Source organism: Mirounga angustirostris, unplaced genomic scaffold (assembly GCF_029215605.1).
Source record: "Mirounga angustirostris isolate CCGP_5_RB_7025 unplaced genomic scaffold, mMirAng1.0.hap1 SCAF_8, whole genome shotgun sequence".
Taxonomy (NCBI): domain Eukaryota; kingdom Metazoa; phylum Chordata; class Mammalia; order Carnivora; family Phocidae; genus Mirounga; species Mirounga angustirostris.
This window is the reverse complement of record NW_026991716.1, coordinates 126170829-126188296: the sequence shown is the minus strand read 5'-3', so window position 1 is coordinate 126188296 and position 17468 is coordinate 126170829. Positions and strand designations below refer to the sequence as shown.

At 36.5% G+C, this 17468-nt stretch overlaps 1 protein-coding gene across 3 annotated transcripts in view; it reads right to left on the bottom strand.

The window, feature by feature from the left end:
• GRM1 (glutamate metabotropic receptor 1) overlaps positions 1 to 17468 on the bottom strand; it is a 418438-nt gene that overhangs the window by 292086 nt on the left and 108884 nt on the right. For all 3 annotated transcript variants that reach the window (XM_045866132.1, XM_045866133.1, XM_045866134.1), the window contains exon 2: positions 13893 to 14142. In XM_045866132.1, the coding sequence (XP_045722088.1) occupies positions 13893 to 14142 (250 nt within the window). The remainder of the gene's footprint in view (positions 1 to 13892; positions 14143 to 17468) is intronic.

Genomic DNA, 17468 nt, shown 5'->3' with positions numbered 1-17468 from the left:
TCAACTTTTTGAGGAACCTCCATACTGTTTCCCAGAGTGGCTGCACCAGCTTGCATTCCCACCAACAGTGTAGGAGGGTTCCCCTTTCTCCGCATCCCTGCCAACATCTGTCATTTCCTGACTTGTTCATTTTAGCCATTCTGACTGGTGTGAGGTGGTATCTCACTGAGGTTTTGATTTGGATTTCCCTGATGCTGAGTGATGCTGAGCACTTTTTCATGTGTCTGTTGGCCATTTGGATGTCTTCTTTGTAGAAATGTCTGTTCATGTCTTCTGCCCATTTCTTGATTGGATCATTTGTTTTTTGGGTGTTGAGTTTAATAATTCCCTCAACTCTATGGTCAACTAATCTTCGACAAAGCAGGAAAGAATGTCCAATGGAAAAAAGACAGTCTCTTCAACAAATGGTGTTGGGAAAATTGGACAGCCACATGCAGAAGAATGAAACTGGACCATTTCCTTACACCGCACACAAAAATAGACTCAAAATGGTTGAAAGATCTAAATGTGAGACAGGAGTCCATCAACATCCTAAAGGAGAACACAGGCAGCAACCTCTTCGACCTCAGCCGCAGCAACTTCTTCCTAGAAACATCACCAAAGGCAAGGGAAGCAAGGGCAAAAATGAACTATTGGGACTTCATCAAGATAAAAAGCTTTTGCACAGCAAAAGAAACAGTCAACAAAATCAAAAGACAACTGACAGAATGGGAGAAGATATTTTCAAATGACATATCAGATAAAGGGCTAGTATCCAAAATCTACAAATATGTATTTCTTAAATAATAAGACTTGAAAGTTGAATTACTCCTTTTATCCATGGGCCGCAGAATGGATGTTTCTTAGCAGGCATGAAAACAACATCAATCTCATTGTACATCTCCAACAGAGCTCTTGGGTAACCAGGTGCATTATCAGTAAGCAGTACCATTTTGAAATAAGTCTTTTTTTCTGAGCAGTAGGTCTCAACGTTAGGCTTAAAGTATTCAGTAAACCATGTTGTAAAGAGATATGCTGTCATCCAGGCTTTGCTGTTCATTTACAGAGCACAGGCAGAGTAGATTTAGTGTAGTTCTTAAGGGCCCTAGGATTTTCAGAATAATAAATGAGCCTTGGCTTCAACTTCAAGTCACCAACTACATTAGCCCCTAATAAGAGAGTCAGTTTGTCCTTTGAAGCTTTGAAGCCAGGCATTGACTTCTCTCTAGCTATGAAAGTCCTAGATGGCATCTTCTTCCAATAGAAGGTTGTTTCATCTACATTGAAAATCTGTTGTTTAGTGTAGCAACCTTCACTGCTATCTTAGCTGGATCTTCTGGAGAACTTGCTGCAGCTTCTACATCAGCACTTACTGCTTCACCTTGCACTCTTATGATGGAGATGACTTTCCTTAAACCTCATGAACCTACCTCTGCTAGCTTCAAACTTTTCTTCTGCAGTTTTGCCACCTGCTAAGCTTTCATAGATTTGAAGAGAGTTAGGGCCTTCCTCTGGTTTAGGCCTAAGGGAATGTTATAGCTCGTTTGATCTTCTATCCGGACCACTAAAACATTCTCCATATCAGCAATAGGGCTGCTTCACTTTCTTATTATTTGTATGTTCATGGAATTAACATTTTTAATTTCCTTTAGGAATTTTTACTTTGCATTCACAACTTTGCTGTTTGACACAAGAGGCCAAGCGTTTGGCCTATCTCAGCTTTTGATATGCTCACTAGCTTAATCATTTTAGCTTTTGATTGAAAGTAAGAGTCCACTTGCTTAAACACTTGTAGGCCATTATAGGGTTCCTAATTGGCTTAATTTTCAATACTAAGCCCTATTCCCTGTGCCTCAGGCAATAGGGAGGCCTGAGGAGAAGGAGCAAGAGAGGAGAATGGTTGGTCAGTGAGTAGTCAGAATATATACATTTATCAATTAAGTTTGCTCTTATATATATGTGGTTTGCAGTGCCCCCAAACAATGACAGTAGTAACATCAAAGACTACTGATTGCAGATCACCATAACAAATATAATGATAAAAGTTTGAAATATTATGAGAATTACCAAAATATGACACAGAGATATGAAGTGAGCAAATGCTATTGGAAAATGATGTGACAGACTTGCTCGTTGCAAGGTTGCCACAAACCTTGAATTTATAAAAAATGGAGTATCTGTGAAGTATAATAAAGTGAAATGCATTAAAATAAGGTGTGCCTGTACTTTGTTACTGAGACATTTTTTGCAATTCTGGCTCCCTTGAGTTTTTAGCTAGGTTTGCAATCCTTAAAGGAATTGACTAGAGTGAATTTTAATAACTATACAATGTGCTACATTTGGTGAGGAAGGAAGAAAAAAATATACCTGCTCATCTCCTCATTAGAGAGGAATGCCAAACCCAGAAGCCCTTTAGGTCATACTCCCTAGTTACTGGGTAGTATTTCCATAAATCTCTAAAGCTGCATCTACATTTTGAAAAATTGCCTATGGTAATTTCTTGGGAATATACTTTTGCAGGACGAAAATTATTACTATGAAAAAAAGTATAAAAAGGAATGTTCAAAGCATGCATTTTTTCATTCTTCAATGTTATTTTAAAAAGATGCAGACACCAAGCCCATCTCTAAGAGATATCAGATAAAAAGCAAAGATCCAAATTCTCCCAAATATGAAAACACACCAGACATTGGCTGTAACTACAACTAGGACTCTGGGTAAGTACCTCAGGGAAAAAGTGTAAATTTCTTTTGTGCAAATGTCAGCCTTCCACAATATATAGTTAAAACTCTGGAATAATCATTCAATAGAAGAGGTTATTGATTTTTACTCTCTAGAATAGTTAAAGCAATAATCCTCAATTATTTTTACTATCCATCAAAATTATAATAAAGAGAAATGGGACAGGATTAGGGTTACCAAGAGTTAAGGGCTTTCCAGTAGAAAGAATCTTCACACTGGAACACCCCCCCTTCCTAACACTTTCACCTCCTCTGGTCAGAACAAGAAATGAGCTCATATGAAAAATAATGGTGGCCAAAAGGCAGTTGGGTGACATATCCAAAGTGCTGAAATAAGAAGTTGTTGACTAAAAATCTTATATCCAGCAAAACCGTTTTTCAAAAATGAAAGTGAAATAAAGATACTCCCAGATAAGCAAACACTGAGTAAATTCATTCTAGAGGACGTACCCCCCCCAAAATAAATAAAATAAATATTAAAGGAAATAATTTAGGCTTAAAGCAAGTTACCCAAGACAGAATTCAAACACACACACACACACACTGCATAGGTAAAGGTAGTTAAGTAATTATAAAAAATAGTATAAATGCATATTTCTTCTTCTTTCTCTGCTTCAGTGATTTAAAAGCAATTGTATAAAAGAATATGCATGTAATTTTATTTGGGGACCTATAACACAGGGAAATGGGGTTTATCTGACAACAGCACAAAAGTGGTGGGTAGGAACAAAGTTGTACCTGGTATATAAATGACACCAGGAGGTAACTTGCAACCATAGGAAAAAAAAATGTAGAGAATCTGAAATGGTAAATCAAATGGCAAATATAAAAATCCCAATGAATATATCCTTACTCTCTTTTCTCATGTCAGGTTCTATAATAGGCATAACTTATAAAGCAATAATTATGACAATGCATTACTAAGTTTTTAATATTTATAAATGTAATGTGTAACAACAGCACAAAAAGAAGAAAAAGGAAATAGAGCTATATAAAAGTAACATTTATATATCTCACTGAAATTAGGTTAGCATCAATTTGAAGTGGACTCGTAAGTTAAGATTATATGGTAAGCCCTAGAACAACCACTAAGAAAATAATTTTTAAAAATATAGTGAAAAAATGATTAAAGGAGCAACAGAGGAACAAAAAGACATGAAACATTGGGAAACAAAATATAAAATGGTAGATGTTACTCCAACTACATCAATAATTACATTATATGTGAAAGGATTAAACAATATAATCAAAAGGTAGAGGTAATAAGTCTAGATTTTAAAAAGTAAGATCAACTACATGATGTCTACAGGATATATTTTATATACAATACAAATATGTTGAAAATGAAAGGATGGAAAGAGATATACAATGTAAACAGGAATCATTAAAAGGCAGGAGTAGCTATATGCTTATCAGGAAAAACGTAAGCTTTAAAACAAAGAGTCACTTGATATAAAGAGTAATACCTTCTAATGATAAAAGCATCAGTGTATCAGGAAAATACAGCTATTAGAAACATACATACACCTAGCAAGAGAAACTCAAAATACATGAAACAAAAACTAAGTTAAAGGGAGAAAAAGACAATTCAACAATAATATTTGGAGACTTCAACATCCCATTTTTCATAATGGATAGAACTAGACAGAATATCAATAGGAAATAGAAGACTTTAACAGTAATATGAAGAAACTAGACCTAACAGGCATTTATGGAACCTTCAGTCCAACAACAATAGAATACAAATCCCCCTTACATGCACTTGGAATATTCTCCAGGGAATAGCATATGCTACGCAATAAAACAAGCCTTAATAAATGTAAAAGGACTGAAGTCACACAAAAATGTTCTTAATTATAATGAAATGAGTTTAGAAGATAAAAAGCACAATCTCTGAAATAAAAAATGCACATGATGTGATTAAGAACAGATTAGACACGGCCAAAAAGAAAAATCTGTGTACTCAGTCATAGCAATAGAAATTGTAGAAAATGAAGCAAAAAAAGAGAAGTGAAAAAAGAAAGACATATAATTTTCCTGTAGAAAAATATCAAGCAATCAAACATACATATAACTGGAGCCCAAGATAGAAAGAAAAGAAAGGCATAGGTAAAAATAATATTTGAGGAAATAATAGCCAATTATTTTCCAATTTTGATTTGAAAAAACTATGAAACACATCAAGGTTTATAATCAAATTGCTGAAAATTTGTGATAAAAAGACATGCTTAAAACAATCAGATTAAAAATACACATTCAAGGAACAAAGAATTACAGCAGATCAATATCTCTCAAATACTGGAAGTAAAAAACAGCAACAATCAACCTAGAATTCTATACCAGGTAAATTTTTTTTTAATTAAGGTAAAATAAAAACATTACAGACAAAAAGGTGAAGAAAATTTATTTCAGCAGACCAGCCTCACAAGCAACGTTAAAAGAAATTCTTCAAAGAGAAGGAAAATAATGCTGAAGAAAATGTGGATTTACACAAAGGAATGAAAAAGTAATTATATAGTTAATTATAGAAAGTAATTTTTTTCTCATTTTTAGTTTCTTAAAAAGATAATTGACTATTTAAGCAAAAATAATACTGTATTTTATACTTTATAACAGAATTAGAAGTAAAATATATAACAATAGAACATACATCAAGAGGGACAAATAGAAATGCTATAAAGTTCTTATACTATATGTAATATGGTATAATATTCTGGGAATGTGGATATTAATAACTTAAATATATTACAAACCTCATATCAACTATTCATAAAATAATAAAGAATCATAGCTAGTAAGTCAAAGATAAAGATAAAATGGAATGCTAAAAATATTTAATTAATATACATGCATATATACACTATTGTTTTTAACAAATGGTAGGCTATTTTAATGGAGAAATGATAATCCTTTCAACAAAACAGTTCTGGAACAACTGGATATTTTTAGGTCAAAAAAAGAGTATTCACCCTTATCTCATAACATGTATGAAAATTAACTCCAAATATATAATCATATATCTAAATATAGAAGGAAACACTATAAAACTTCTACAAAAATGTTTGTGATGTTGGAGTAGGTAAAGCTATCTTTGATAGAACACAATGAACATGTCATAAAAGAAGAAACTGATAACTGGACTTTCAAAATTTAAACCATTCTATCATCCAACGATCCTGTTAACAAAATCAAATTTTCAGACATACTAAGAGAAAATATGTATATTATAAATGATTTGGGTCCAGAAATTATAAAGAACTTTTACAACTTCATAATAAGACTAACAACCTGATAACAAGATGAACATATACGTCTACAAAAGATTTCACCAAAAAAGATATTAAAATGGCAAATAAGCACATAAAAATATTCAACATTATTAGTCATTATGAAAATGCAAATTAAAACCACAACAAGATGCCACTGCCCACCCACCAGAATAGCTAAAAGTAAAAAGACTGACAATACTATTTTGGTGAAGATGTAACGGAATTAGAACTTTCATACACCACTGGTGGAACTGCAAAACTGTACAGCCACTTCAGAAAATAATTTGGCCGTTTCTTATAAAGAAGCTAAATTAAGTTAAATTCAAAACTGGAAATGACCCAAATGTTCATCAATAGGAGAATGGATAAGCAAACTGAAGCATATCCATGCCATAGAATGCTACTCAGCAATAAAGAAGCTACTAATATGTACCACTGCATGGGTGTATCTAAAAACACTTTGCCAATTAAAAGAAGTCAAACATAAAGGACTACATTCTATATGATTTCCTCTATACAACATTCTAGAAAAGGCAAAAGTGTAAATGACAGAAAGCAGATCAGTTGTTTCCTGTGTCCAGAGGTTGGAGAGGAATGCTAGCCAAAGGACATTAGGGAATGTTTTGCTGTAATGGAAATATTCTATTTCATGATTCATATAGTTATGGTGCTTACATTACTATATAGGGTTACCAAAACTCATCAAATGAAACACTTAAAATTGGTGAGTTTCAATAATGCTGATTTGAAATGTATATACTCTTCGATCCATTCCCAAACATACTGAATTAGAATCTGAAGAAGGTGGAGCCCAGGAACTGATGTTTTTATGGTTTGTGATATAGAGAGACAAGCAGCTGATGAGCAACTCAGTCATCAGATCCCAATTCCACAATTAGCAAGAAACAGTAGTTCATTGTTTAGCCCCGGGCAACCCTACACTCAGAGATGACTGGACTAATTTGCCACATGTTTAAATGCTTCCTACTCTGCATCTTGATTAGTCAGAAAACTAGGACATAATTATGCTTTCACAGGGCAGGTCAACAGGCCATTTTGGGCATCAGGAGAGGACAGAAATACAAGAAATAACACAGCTGCAAATAGTGTTTATTACTATTACTAACAGTACTACTGTTAATATTATTTACTACTCTCAGATATATCTTTACTTTTGAAAGAAAATCTTGAAGGCAAATACATTTTAAGAATTAAAAAAAAAAAAACAGAGCTAAAGTGGCAGAATAACAGGCAGTAGAATTAAAATTCATTTCATTTTTCCTTTCAAATATGTCCTGAAAGCAATTCATTCATAGTGAATGCCACCTGGGTGCAAAGCACAGATGTAGGCATGAGAGGGTAGTGGTTCTGAAACTTAACTCATCTTCAGTCTTTAAAAAAAGAAGATCCAAAGTCCTTCACCAAGAAATTCTATTGATGGTCTGGGGTGGGATCCAAGAATCTGCATTTATAAGTGCCCCTGCTGCTTCTGTTGTACAGTCAGGTTGCAAATAGACTATCATAGGAACTACAAAAATTGTATTAAGATAAATTCCCTATTGTCTTCAATGAGCCTCAAACACAAACTAGACTAAATCATAGTGACTTCCTTTTTCATCCATTCAAATTGAGCCAGTGCCTTATAAATACAGAGGGCACCCGACACCTTTCAGTGTTTCTAGTACCGTAAAGGCAAGTAGAGACCAAGATAATAGTCTTTCAGTTTTCAGATGTCCATTATCTGAAACATGGAAATAGGTATTGGTGTAAAGAAGAGTTAATCATTAAAATACAAATCAGCCACCCAATTATTGTGAGAATCCTGAACATTTCTGTGGCTGAGATCTATGCTCAAAATACTTGTCAGTATCCTACAAATAGTGTTTATTCTCCAGAGTACTCTAGACTAAAACTCCTCTCCTTCCCTAGAACACATTTTTCAGTCTTTTTCTAACAGTGTAATCTTCCACAAAGCTCTCATTAATCTGCCTGTGGAGAAGGGACTGCCTGTCAGTAGGTTAGCAATCATTCTCTGCCCTTGGGAACCTAGAGAAGGCCAGGTTATGTATCTGTTAAGTTGGACCATCATGCATCAGAAAATGTTCATCAGCTTTGCCAGCCTCTTGATTATAATCCATTTTGGTGGAGGTCACGCTTCACTGAAAGTCCACATTTACTTTATAATATATAATCTTTACAATTTTGTTTGAAGGCTGAAAACTTTAGATATTTTCCCGATTTTTTTCCATAATGGAAAGACGGGATCTAAAATAATTCATTTTTCATTAAAAAAAAATGTGTGAAATATAATACCATGGTATATCATCTTGTTCAAGGGTATAAAGGTAACTTTTCCAAATATGTATTCTTGGAAGAAAGACAAAAACATTGCCTTGTAAAAAACAAGAAACAAAAAACAGGTATTTCCTTTGTTTTAAAATGAAACTGTAGCCTCTTTCCAGATAAAGCAATTGCTCCTTTTCAGCCATTTTTAAAAATATGTGCTTAATGTTGTTTGTTGGGCTTTCAACTCAAAAACCATGGTGTCAGTGTTTTCATGGATCAAGTTTTAGAAGGAATTTCTCTGCAGTGACAGATAATGGAAAGTGGGTCTAGTGGGTTAGAAGATAAGAGTTGAGAGAGATGACAGATTAAACAGCACACAGCAATAAGGGAGAGGCATTTGAAATGTAAGGACCCTACACTTATAGTTTGATTGGCCAGGATATAGTAGGGAGAGGGGGCAAAATGAAAGGTTATTGACTTCATGGTCTTTATTGGATGTTTCTTTTGTATAGTGGAGAAATTTAGATGAGTTCATAATCCAAATAAAGAGGGCTAGGAAATACACAGTCAAATATGGCATACTCAAGATATTTAACCAAAGGCTCCTAACAAGATAGAATATAAGCCTGCTGTTAAGAGCTTCCCAAGATGAGGAAAACAGGGTGGATAATGTCAAAACCTGGCATAGGACTAAAACCAGAAAGCTCTCATTCACCCTCTGAGAAGAGTGTGTTGTTAGGTCCCCACAGAGATCTACCACTGACACTCAGCTACAGTTTAATAGGCAAGTAGGCATTTTATAATTAGAAAAATACAACAACCTGGGAGGCAAACAAAATGAGTTCTAATTTTACAGATGAATCCTAGAGGTAGAGGCTGACTGATGAACATCAAACTTTACCATGCTAGGTAAAACTTACTGATCCTGGAATGTGAAAGGAAAATCAAGGACCACAAAATGAAACCAGCTGCTCTATGACTCCCCAGGCTTTCTGACAAAATTATTGAATATTTACAACACCCAAATACTGTTGGGCATGATGGGAAAATCAATAAGCACATAAAACCTGTTCAACTTTGAGGAGGTTACAATTTGATATTTAGGTATCTGTATGATCTTATGGTATAGTAGTAAGCTCGAATTTTATCTCTACCACTTAATAAATTTAGAAATTTGGAATGGTTGTTTAACTTCTCTACCTTCCAAATCAACCTTTCAGGGCTGCTGTTAAGACTGGAGATATCAAATATTAATAGCCAAACACTCAATAAATGGTAGCTCTTATTATGTGCTCAAACACATAAACTATGCTCACTTTCACTTTCTTCAAATAAAGGAACAACATAAAAATTAGAACAAATTGATCAGTTAACAATTACAATTTTAATAAATAAAACTTAAGATTTCAGAGAAATATCACACGCTTATTCCAAATTGGCTTCTATATAAGTATAGTTCCATAGATACAGACTATATGCAAAGAGAATAAGACTGTGGAATCTCATGTTTTGATAAAAAATAATCAGCTTGAAAAGAATAGCACCTTTATTGAATTATCATTTAAAACTTTAATAATAGGAGAGAAAATGGGTTCAAAGAAATAGAGAATAATTAAAAATATAAAACTTTCTTACAGAGATACTTCAGTTGATTTTCCCAAAGAAGGTGAATCTAAACAATAAGAAAGATCTCTAGAGGAGAGAGCAAACTGAAAGGAAACTAAGGGGAATGCAGTATCTCTTAAGTAAAACAATCACAGCTTGACACAGTATAACTTAGTGATTAAGAGCATGAATTCTGAAACCAAAGTGCCTAGGTTCAAATCCCATCTCTGGCTTTACAGCACTTTTGACAACTTCTTTACTTCTCTATACATCAAAGTGGGAATAATATTAGCACCTTTCTCATAATACTGTTATGATAAGTTAATGTATACAAAGTGCTCAGAACAGTGCCTGGCATATAGGAAGGTCCAAACAAATGTGCTCATTATCATCACCATCATCATTAAAATTATAATTAGAGATATGGTGAGCACAATTCTGAAAATCATGTCAAAAGAAGCAATTTCATAGAACTAAGATGGAACTTTCTTTTTGCATAATGACTAATTTGTTTTTGGTTAACTTACTTGGTGACAATGTTCTGCCAATTTGTGCAAAGTCGAAGGTTTGCTTTTCCTGTGGGTCTGTTGGCTACATTCCATGGCCACATTAAGACACTAATACTGACCAGCAGTATTCAACATATTCTCCTGGTTTTAATAAAGTGGTTGGTAAGAAAATGTAAATGGATTAATATAAATTCATGAATAACTTTAGAAAAAATGAATTGATAAATATGTTCCTGTTGATCATAGTTTTGTCATAGGTTGATAATTTTTGTAGAAGGTTGTCAAGTTTTGTCATAGGTTGATAATTTTTGTAGAAAAAAATAGACTCAGAGACAAAAAGTGACTTAAACAAGATCACATGATTACTCTGTGCCAGAGCCAGAACTCTCAGCCCATATAGCTTTTTGTTTGGTTTTTCCATTATCCTACATTCATTAAATATAGAATGTTTTTATTATCTTTGAGAACTTCCTATTTAAAAATTCTATTTCTGTTACTATAGTTTATTATGCCATTATGAAAAACTTAGCCCCAACAACAGAAGCAGGATTTTAAGGCCATGGTAAGACTTCATTATGAGAAAAATGGTAAGCCATTTTGAGGTATTGAGCACATAAAGAGTGACATTACCTGACTTAAATTTTTAAAAGATCACCTTGCCTTAAGAATAGATGATGGGGCAGCGGAGGGGGGGGATGTGGCAAGGGTCAATTAGGAGGATATCACAATAACCCAGGTGAGCGACGATGGTGCCCTGGACCAGGATGGCAGAAACAAGAACGGCAATAAGTTGTCAAAGTCTGGATATGTTTGGATGGTGGCACCAACAACATTTCCTTTTATGTTCATGGGAAGTGTGAGAGAAAAGAGGAGTCATGGAGGCAAGGGAATATAAATCTTCATTCAGGAAGTTCTAATTTTTTTAATTAAGTGTCTTTTGCTACAATCTAAACCACGACTTACTTATCTTCACTTCTATGAAAAGAGGTCCATCACCATCTATACAATGCCCTCTTGGAAATCTGGCAGCAGCCAGAATCATACCATGTGCTGTGAAAGAAACCAAACAATGGCTCCTGACCTCAAAAGAGTTTATCATCATTTAGTAAATGAAACCCCTTCAAGTAGGAGGGAGATATATTTGACGACACTGCATATGTAGCTAGAAGTTGCAACTTGATGTTAAACTAAAACCCTTCTGGACATGCCTGCAGAAATGAGAAGAGAATCAAGCCCACCAAATGTCCATTGCCATGAGGGACAGAGGAGAGTTTGGGATAGAATTTATCCCTCAGAAAGTGGGAGAATCAAACATCTGAAGGGAAAGCTAATTCTAGGTACAGTGTACTGTTACTACTTGGCTTGGTTCCCTGTTTAGCTCCCTATGGACTCATATCTGAACTGATCTCTCTCCCAGGGAAGGGAGATAACTATGAACCAAGAATAAGAAAAGGTCATTTTCCCCCAAATCCTCTAAGATACAAGAGCAACAGCCAATACCACTATGATAGACCCTCGAAGAATATAGCCCGGAAAGGCAGAGAAGCAGCAAGTGGGGCATAGCTGTGGCATCTCAAGGGCTCCATGGGTCACTGGCAATAACCACTGGCACGGGGAAGAGCATCCTCAGAAGTTCAGGTGTTCACTGTTATGACAGTTCCCTAGAATGTGTCAGCAGGACACAGCAGAGGTAGGGCAGAGAGAAAGAGGAATAAAAGAGGTAGATATCACATGTAGCTGACCTCTTCATAAGCAAGCATATGTGAGACTCAAATACTTGTATGAGCTCAGCTGTATTGCAGGTAGGCAAGAGCCAGAGAAGAAAGTTTACATCGCCATCTTCGTTCAATATTTAAATAATGATGATGGAATGAATCCTTTACACTCCAAATACTCACTGCAACATTTGTATAATTATATTTCACAATTAGGCAGTCTGTATATCCCAAAGCTCACATATTTGCCACATCTCTTTAAGCTCTCTAGAATCAAGGTAGATAGTGTCTTTATGGATATTAAAGAGAATGAATTCTGAAAACACAGACAATTGTTCTTTTGAAAATGGTAAACATGAGAATATTTTTAAAACAATTACCCTTCATAAAAGCAGTCATTTTACAAAACTAATAAAAAGGGCTGAATATCTGCAGGCCACCTGTCCTGGTACATATATTACCGACCTTATGCTGCATAACACTTCAACAATGCTTACCTCCTTTTCACTCATAAAGGAAATAATATTCCTTTTTAAAATACTTGTTTTTAAGACTTGCTTTCTTAAGTTGCCTCACACAACTGCATCATGTTGAAGAAGCCAAAATGACATTTTGTGACAGTGTGCCAATTATACTTAAATTCAGTAATTTTCTTAATCTTGAATTATATTTTGATCTTGATTCCATACCTCCTCATGAGAGAGTACTTCTTCGTTTCTTTATTTTTTTAGTTGTATTTATATCCTGCCTTCTTCTCTAAAGTCTTTGAAGTGTCCTATACCTCCAGTACCAGATGATGATGAGATTAGTGCTACTACTACTGCAGTCATAACCACAAGTTCAAGGACAGAGGGAAAAGTCTGGAGAGGATGTCCATACCATTACTACTTAGCTTCCTAGAGAAGAGAGCCAGGGTTTGAGGTATTTCAACAGGTGAGGTATAGATTTTATTCTAGCCAATAGAGGAGATGGAAAGAGAAAAAACAATCTGGAAGATGAGTATGACAAAGTCAGGGATCAGTGCAGGCTTTCATTTAGGTAAACTCAGTAGGTTCCTTGGAAAAATTTAGCAGTTCCTTTGTGCAATATTATAAGTAGGCAAATTAAACAAGATACCTGTTACATCAAAAACCCTACGAAAGATACAATGATACTGAAAATCTATTCCCACACAAGTACATATGATCTAGAAAGAAGAGCAGAGGTCTTGGAAGCCACCGCCTGCTATTTCAGGAGTCACATGCTGAAAGCATCCCTCAGCCATCCCATGTGTGTAAAAGAGCACATTATTAAGATCTACAGCTCAGCTGCATACTTTCACTTGCATTTAGCCAGCCCTTTAAATTTTGTATCTTACTATATATTTCCATCTTCACTGCTACCCTCCATCCACCAATACTCCATTAAGATTCTTATGTTTAGGAAGTGTGAAGACAAGCAGCATGTGTGTGGTTTGAGGGTCAGAGGACTGGAAGGGGCCCAAAGCATATGAAAAGAATAATTCTTCAGAACAAAACAGCAACAACTTCCCACCTTTTTCTGAAGTAGTCTCATCATCTTGTCATGGACTACCCTGCTCTTATCTAGCAGGAAAATGATGATAGCCCCACTCTCCATGATCCAGAGTTAAGGTTCAGCCCAGAAGAGCACATTTTACCCTCTTTGAAGTCAGGGAATCCAGATTTGTGAGAACAAGCATATGTGGGCCAAAGTGTGTGTGTGTGTGTGTGTGTGTGTGTGTGTGAGAGAGAGAGAGAGAGAGAGAGAGACAGAGAGATTGAGATTTACCTTCCAATGAGTGAGAACTCTCCCACGACGCCCAGGCGCCTCATGGCACTCAGGAGGCCTCGGACCGTCATTCCTTCGCAGAAGCAGACCACCACTCTGGCTTTGGGAAGTCTCTCCCGGAGCTTGCGCAGAAGTCGGTCAAAGCTCTTTTCCCCAGCATTGCTGTAGATTTTGTCTGAATGGGCGATGCAGAGGCCTTCCTGGGCAGCCAGCTCTTTGAAAGCATCCATTCCGCTCTCCCCATAATTCCCTGTCCAGAAACAATCAGCAGATGTTCAAGACAACCTGGCAGCGCAGCACTTACAAGCTGGAATAAAGACTCATTAGTCACAAGGAATAGAGAGGACAGACTTGCCCAATAATTTGTAAATATAACTGGAACTGAAGGAAGATCTGGATGGATTCAAGAGAGTCATCAAATGCAATCAAACCACCAACACTGAGAAGATAATGAGAAACTATCTAACCAGGGCATCCACAGCGAAACAAGTTTTGAGAAATGAAGGACTACTGCCCTATTTTACAACAGTGACTGGTAATGGTTGTGACAGATTTTTAGCAATGTGGGAGAGATTGGCACATTGGGTAGGCGGTCAACCAGCACCATAAGAAGGCCTCTTCATTTGAGGGCTCACTTCTGCTGGCTGCCAGTCAAGAGGCAGACACTCACGGTGGTGGCAAACCCTGCGACACTTCAGGAAGAGTGAGCTAAACAAACGGAACATCTGGCCCGGCCAGACTAACCAGAGAAGAAGCAGCTATGTGGTTTAGTCAAAATTCACCATCCTCTGATGAAGTGACAGGATTATGGGAGATTTTGGCCTTACGTTCTGATTTTTATTTTAATATCATTCTTACAATAAAATATACTTTAAAAAACGAAGAACACATTAAAAAAATCAATGAAATAAAGTAAATATTACACTGTGCCAGCTTCCCGTTTCTCTATTTCACTGATGACTTTAGCCCCCATCTTAATGTCCTCTATACCTCTACTCTTTTCCCCAAGTTTGGGGATTTTGACACCTGTGTAGATGATTCAACACCATGTCCTCCAAGTTTCTCAACCCCCTCCAACCAATAATATTTCCGATAACCCACCTACTTCCCTGGCCACACTTTTGACCTTGTTGTCACAAATTTTCTAATATCTCTGAATGTGGATGTCAAACATCCCACTCTCTTTATCCCCTCTTGTCTTTCAAGCTCATATATTCTACTACCCCCACTCCAAGATTTCTTCAACTTCATCACCACCTCAAACCAATTCACCTCCCCATCTTTCTTTCCATCCTTCCTCTCCTTTGCCTCTTAGCCCAGCTCATATCTCATACCCTATCCTCATAATCACTCCCTTACAAATTCTTTAACTGCCTTGTGTCTTCCTGACAAAACCCCAGTGCTAGTTAAACCCAACCATTTACCTATTCCACCTCTACACCTGAGGACCTAAGTATGTCTAGAAAAAACTAAAAATCTTGATGACTGGTTAATTAAAAATTCATGAGCATTCATGCCAGAAGAGGCATTTGATAGTGCAAGGAAATTATACTACATCTCCTCCATTAATAAAATCTCCTAGTCTCTAACATGATTATTTCATCCTTACCCTTCCCTCCTTAAATCTCCAAACTTACTGACCCCACCTCTGACCCTCATCTCAGCTGGGATCCTCATTTCATATTTCAACAAAGACACAGAAATAATCAGACAAAAACTAACTCAGCCATACACCACATCTACAAAGCTTTCTTTGTTGGCACTTATTTCTCTGGCATTCCTCCTGTTGTAAATTTGAAGTGTTTCTGCCTCAGGATACAGCCAACTCCTACTCATAAGCACTAGGTCTCATTGCTTTTTGTCTATTCAAGAACTTTCTCCTGCAATTGTCCCCTCTCTTTTGTAAAAATCAGTTATTTCCTTCCAATGGTGTTAATCAAAAATAAAAAATAAAAACCTTTGCACTTTTTTCCCCACTTACATTACTACCTCATTCTCTAGTCCTATTCATAGCAATGATAAATGTCTAGGTCAATGTGTTTGCTTCATCATCTCCCATTCTCTCCTTTACCACTCTTCCCATTACCTCAGAATCTTCTCCTGTCAAACTCTTCTCTTGTCAAGGTCACCGAAAATTTCCCTGTTGCCTATTTCATGATCTGTTCTCTGTCTTCTTCTTCATTAACCACTCAGATGCACTCAACAGCTGACCACAGCCTCCTTGAAACACTTTATCCTCTCAGTCTCTGATACACCTTCTCATGGTTTAGTCACCACTCACTGACTACTCCTCAATGTATGTGCTAGATTTTCCTCTGCTCAACCTCCAATATTTTCATGCCACAACCTGATCTCTTCTTCATCTCTACTCTCACCCTAATACACTCATCCAGTCACATTCCTTCGAACACCATTTGAATATTATAGTTGAATCCCAAATATAGGTCTTCAGACTAGATTGTCCTTTAGAGCAAAAGATTAGAATATTCGATTGCATCCTTGATATATCCATTTATAGACATTTCAAACTTAACATATCTGAAACAGAATTTTTTCCCTCTCCACCTTGCAAACCCACTCTTTCCAGACATCTGCGGTTAGTAAATAATGCCATTACCCACCCCATTGCTCAATAACAAAGTTTAGGAACTCTCGATTTCTATCTTTCTCTCATGTTCCAGGTCAATTCCACAGACTCTATCTCTCAAACATTTCTAAGCCTGTCTCCTCCATTTCAACCTCTGCCGTCCTAAACCAAGTGTCTTGGGTCAGGTTTCCTAAAAACATAGCTGAGATGAAGATTCTTGTTCAAGTTATTTATTGAGAAGAGGAGCAAGAGAATCTGTGAAGGACAGGTGGGGGATGCTAAGCAGGAATGTCATTCAGCTAGTGAGTAGCTTTAGTCCAATTCCATAAGGAAGTGCTACAGCACAAACTGTAGCACAGAGTTAGCCCCACCTTTAGGAAACAGAGCCCTCCTGTCAATCAGTCATTGGCTAAGGTCCTCAATAAGGCAGGGGAGGTATAGCCTCCCAGGCAGAGGTCAGCTGAGATTTACAAAAGCCTACTTTCACAGTAGCTGGGCGAATGGTGCACAAGGCAGATAGGGAATCTGGGCAGGCCACTGATGGCATCCTCTATTCTAAGTAACCATCAGTTCTTGCCTAGACAACTGCCCTACCCCCGATTGTTCTCCCTGCTTCTACTCTTGTTCCTAATGATTCATTCCACACATAACAGAGTGATCAGTTAAGATGGAAATCAGGTTATATCACACCTCTTCAAAAAGCTTCAATCACTTCCCAGCACACTTGGAATGATACCAAAACTCCTTTCCCTGAACTACCAGCCTTTATGTGGACTGAGCCTTCCAACTTCCCCAACCCCATCTCTGTCCACTTCCTCTCCTCCACCTTCTCTAGACCCATAGATGTGTTTCTATTCTTGGAATACCCTAAACTCATTCATGCCTCTATATTAGCTGTCTGTATCACCTGAAAAGATGATCTTCTACAGATGTTCTTGTCGATCTTGTCTCAATATAAATACGACCCCTTCTGAAAAACCTTTCTTGAT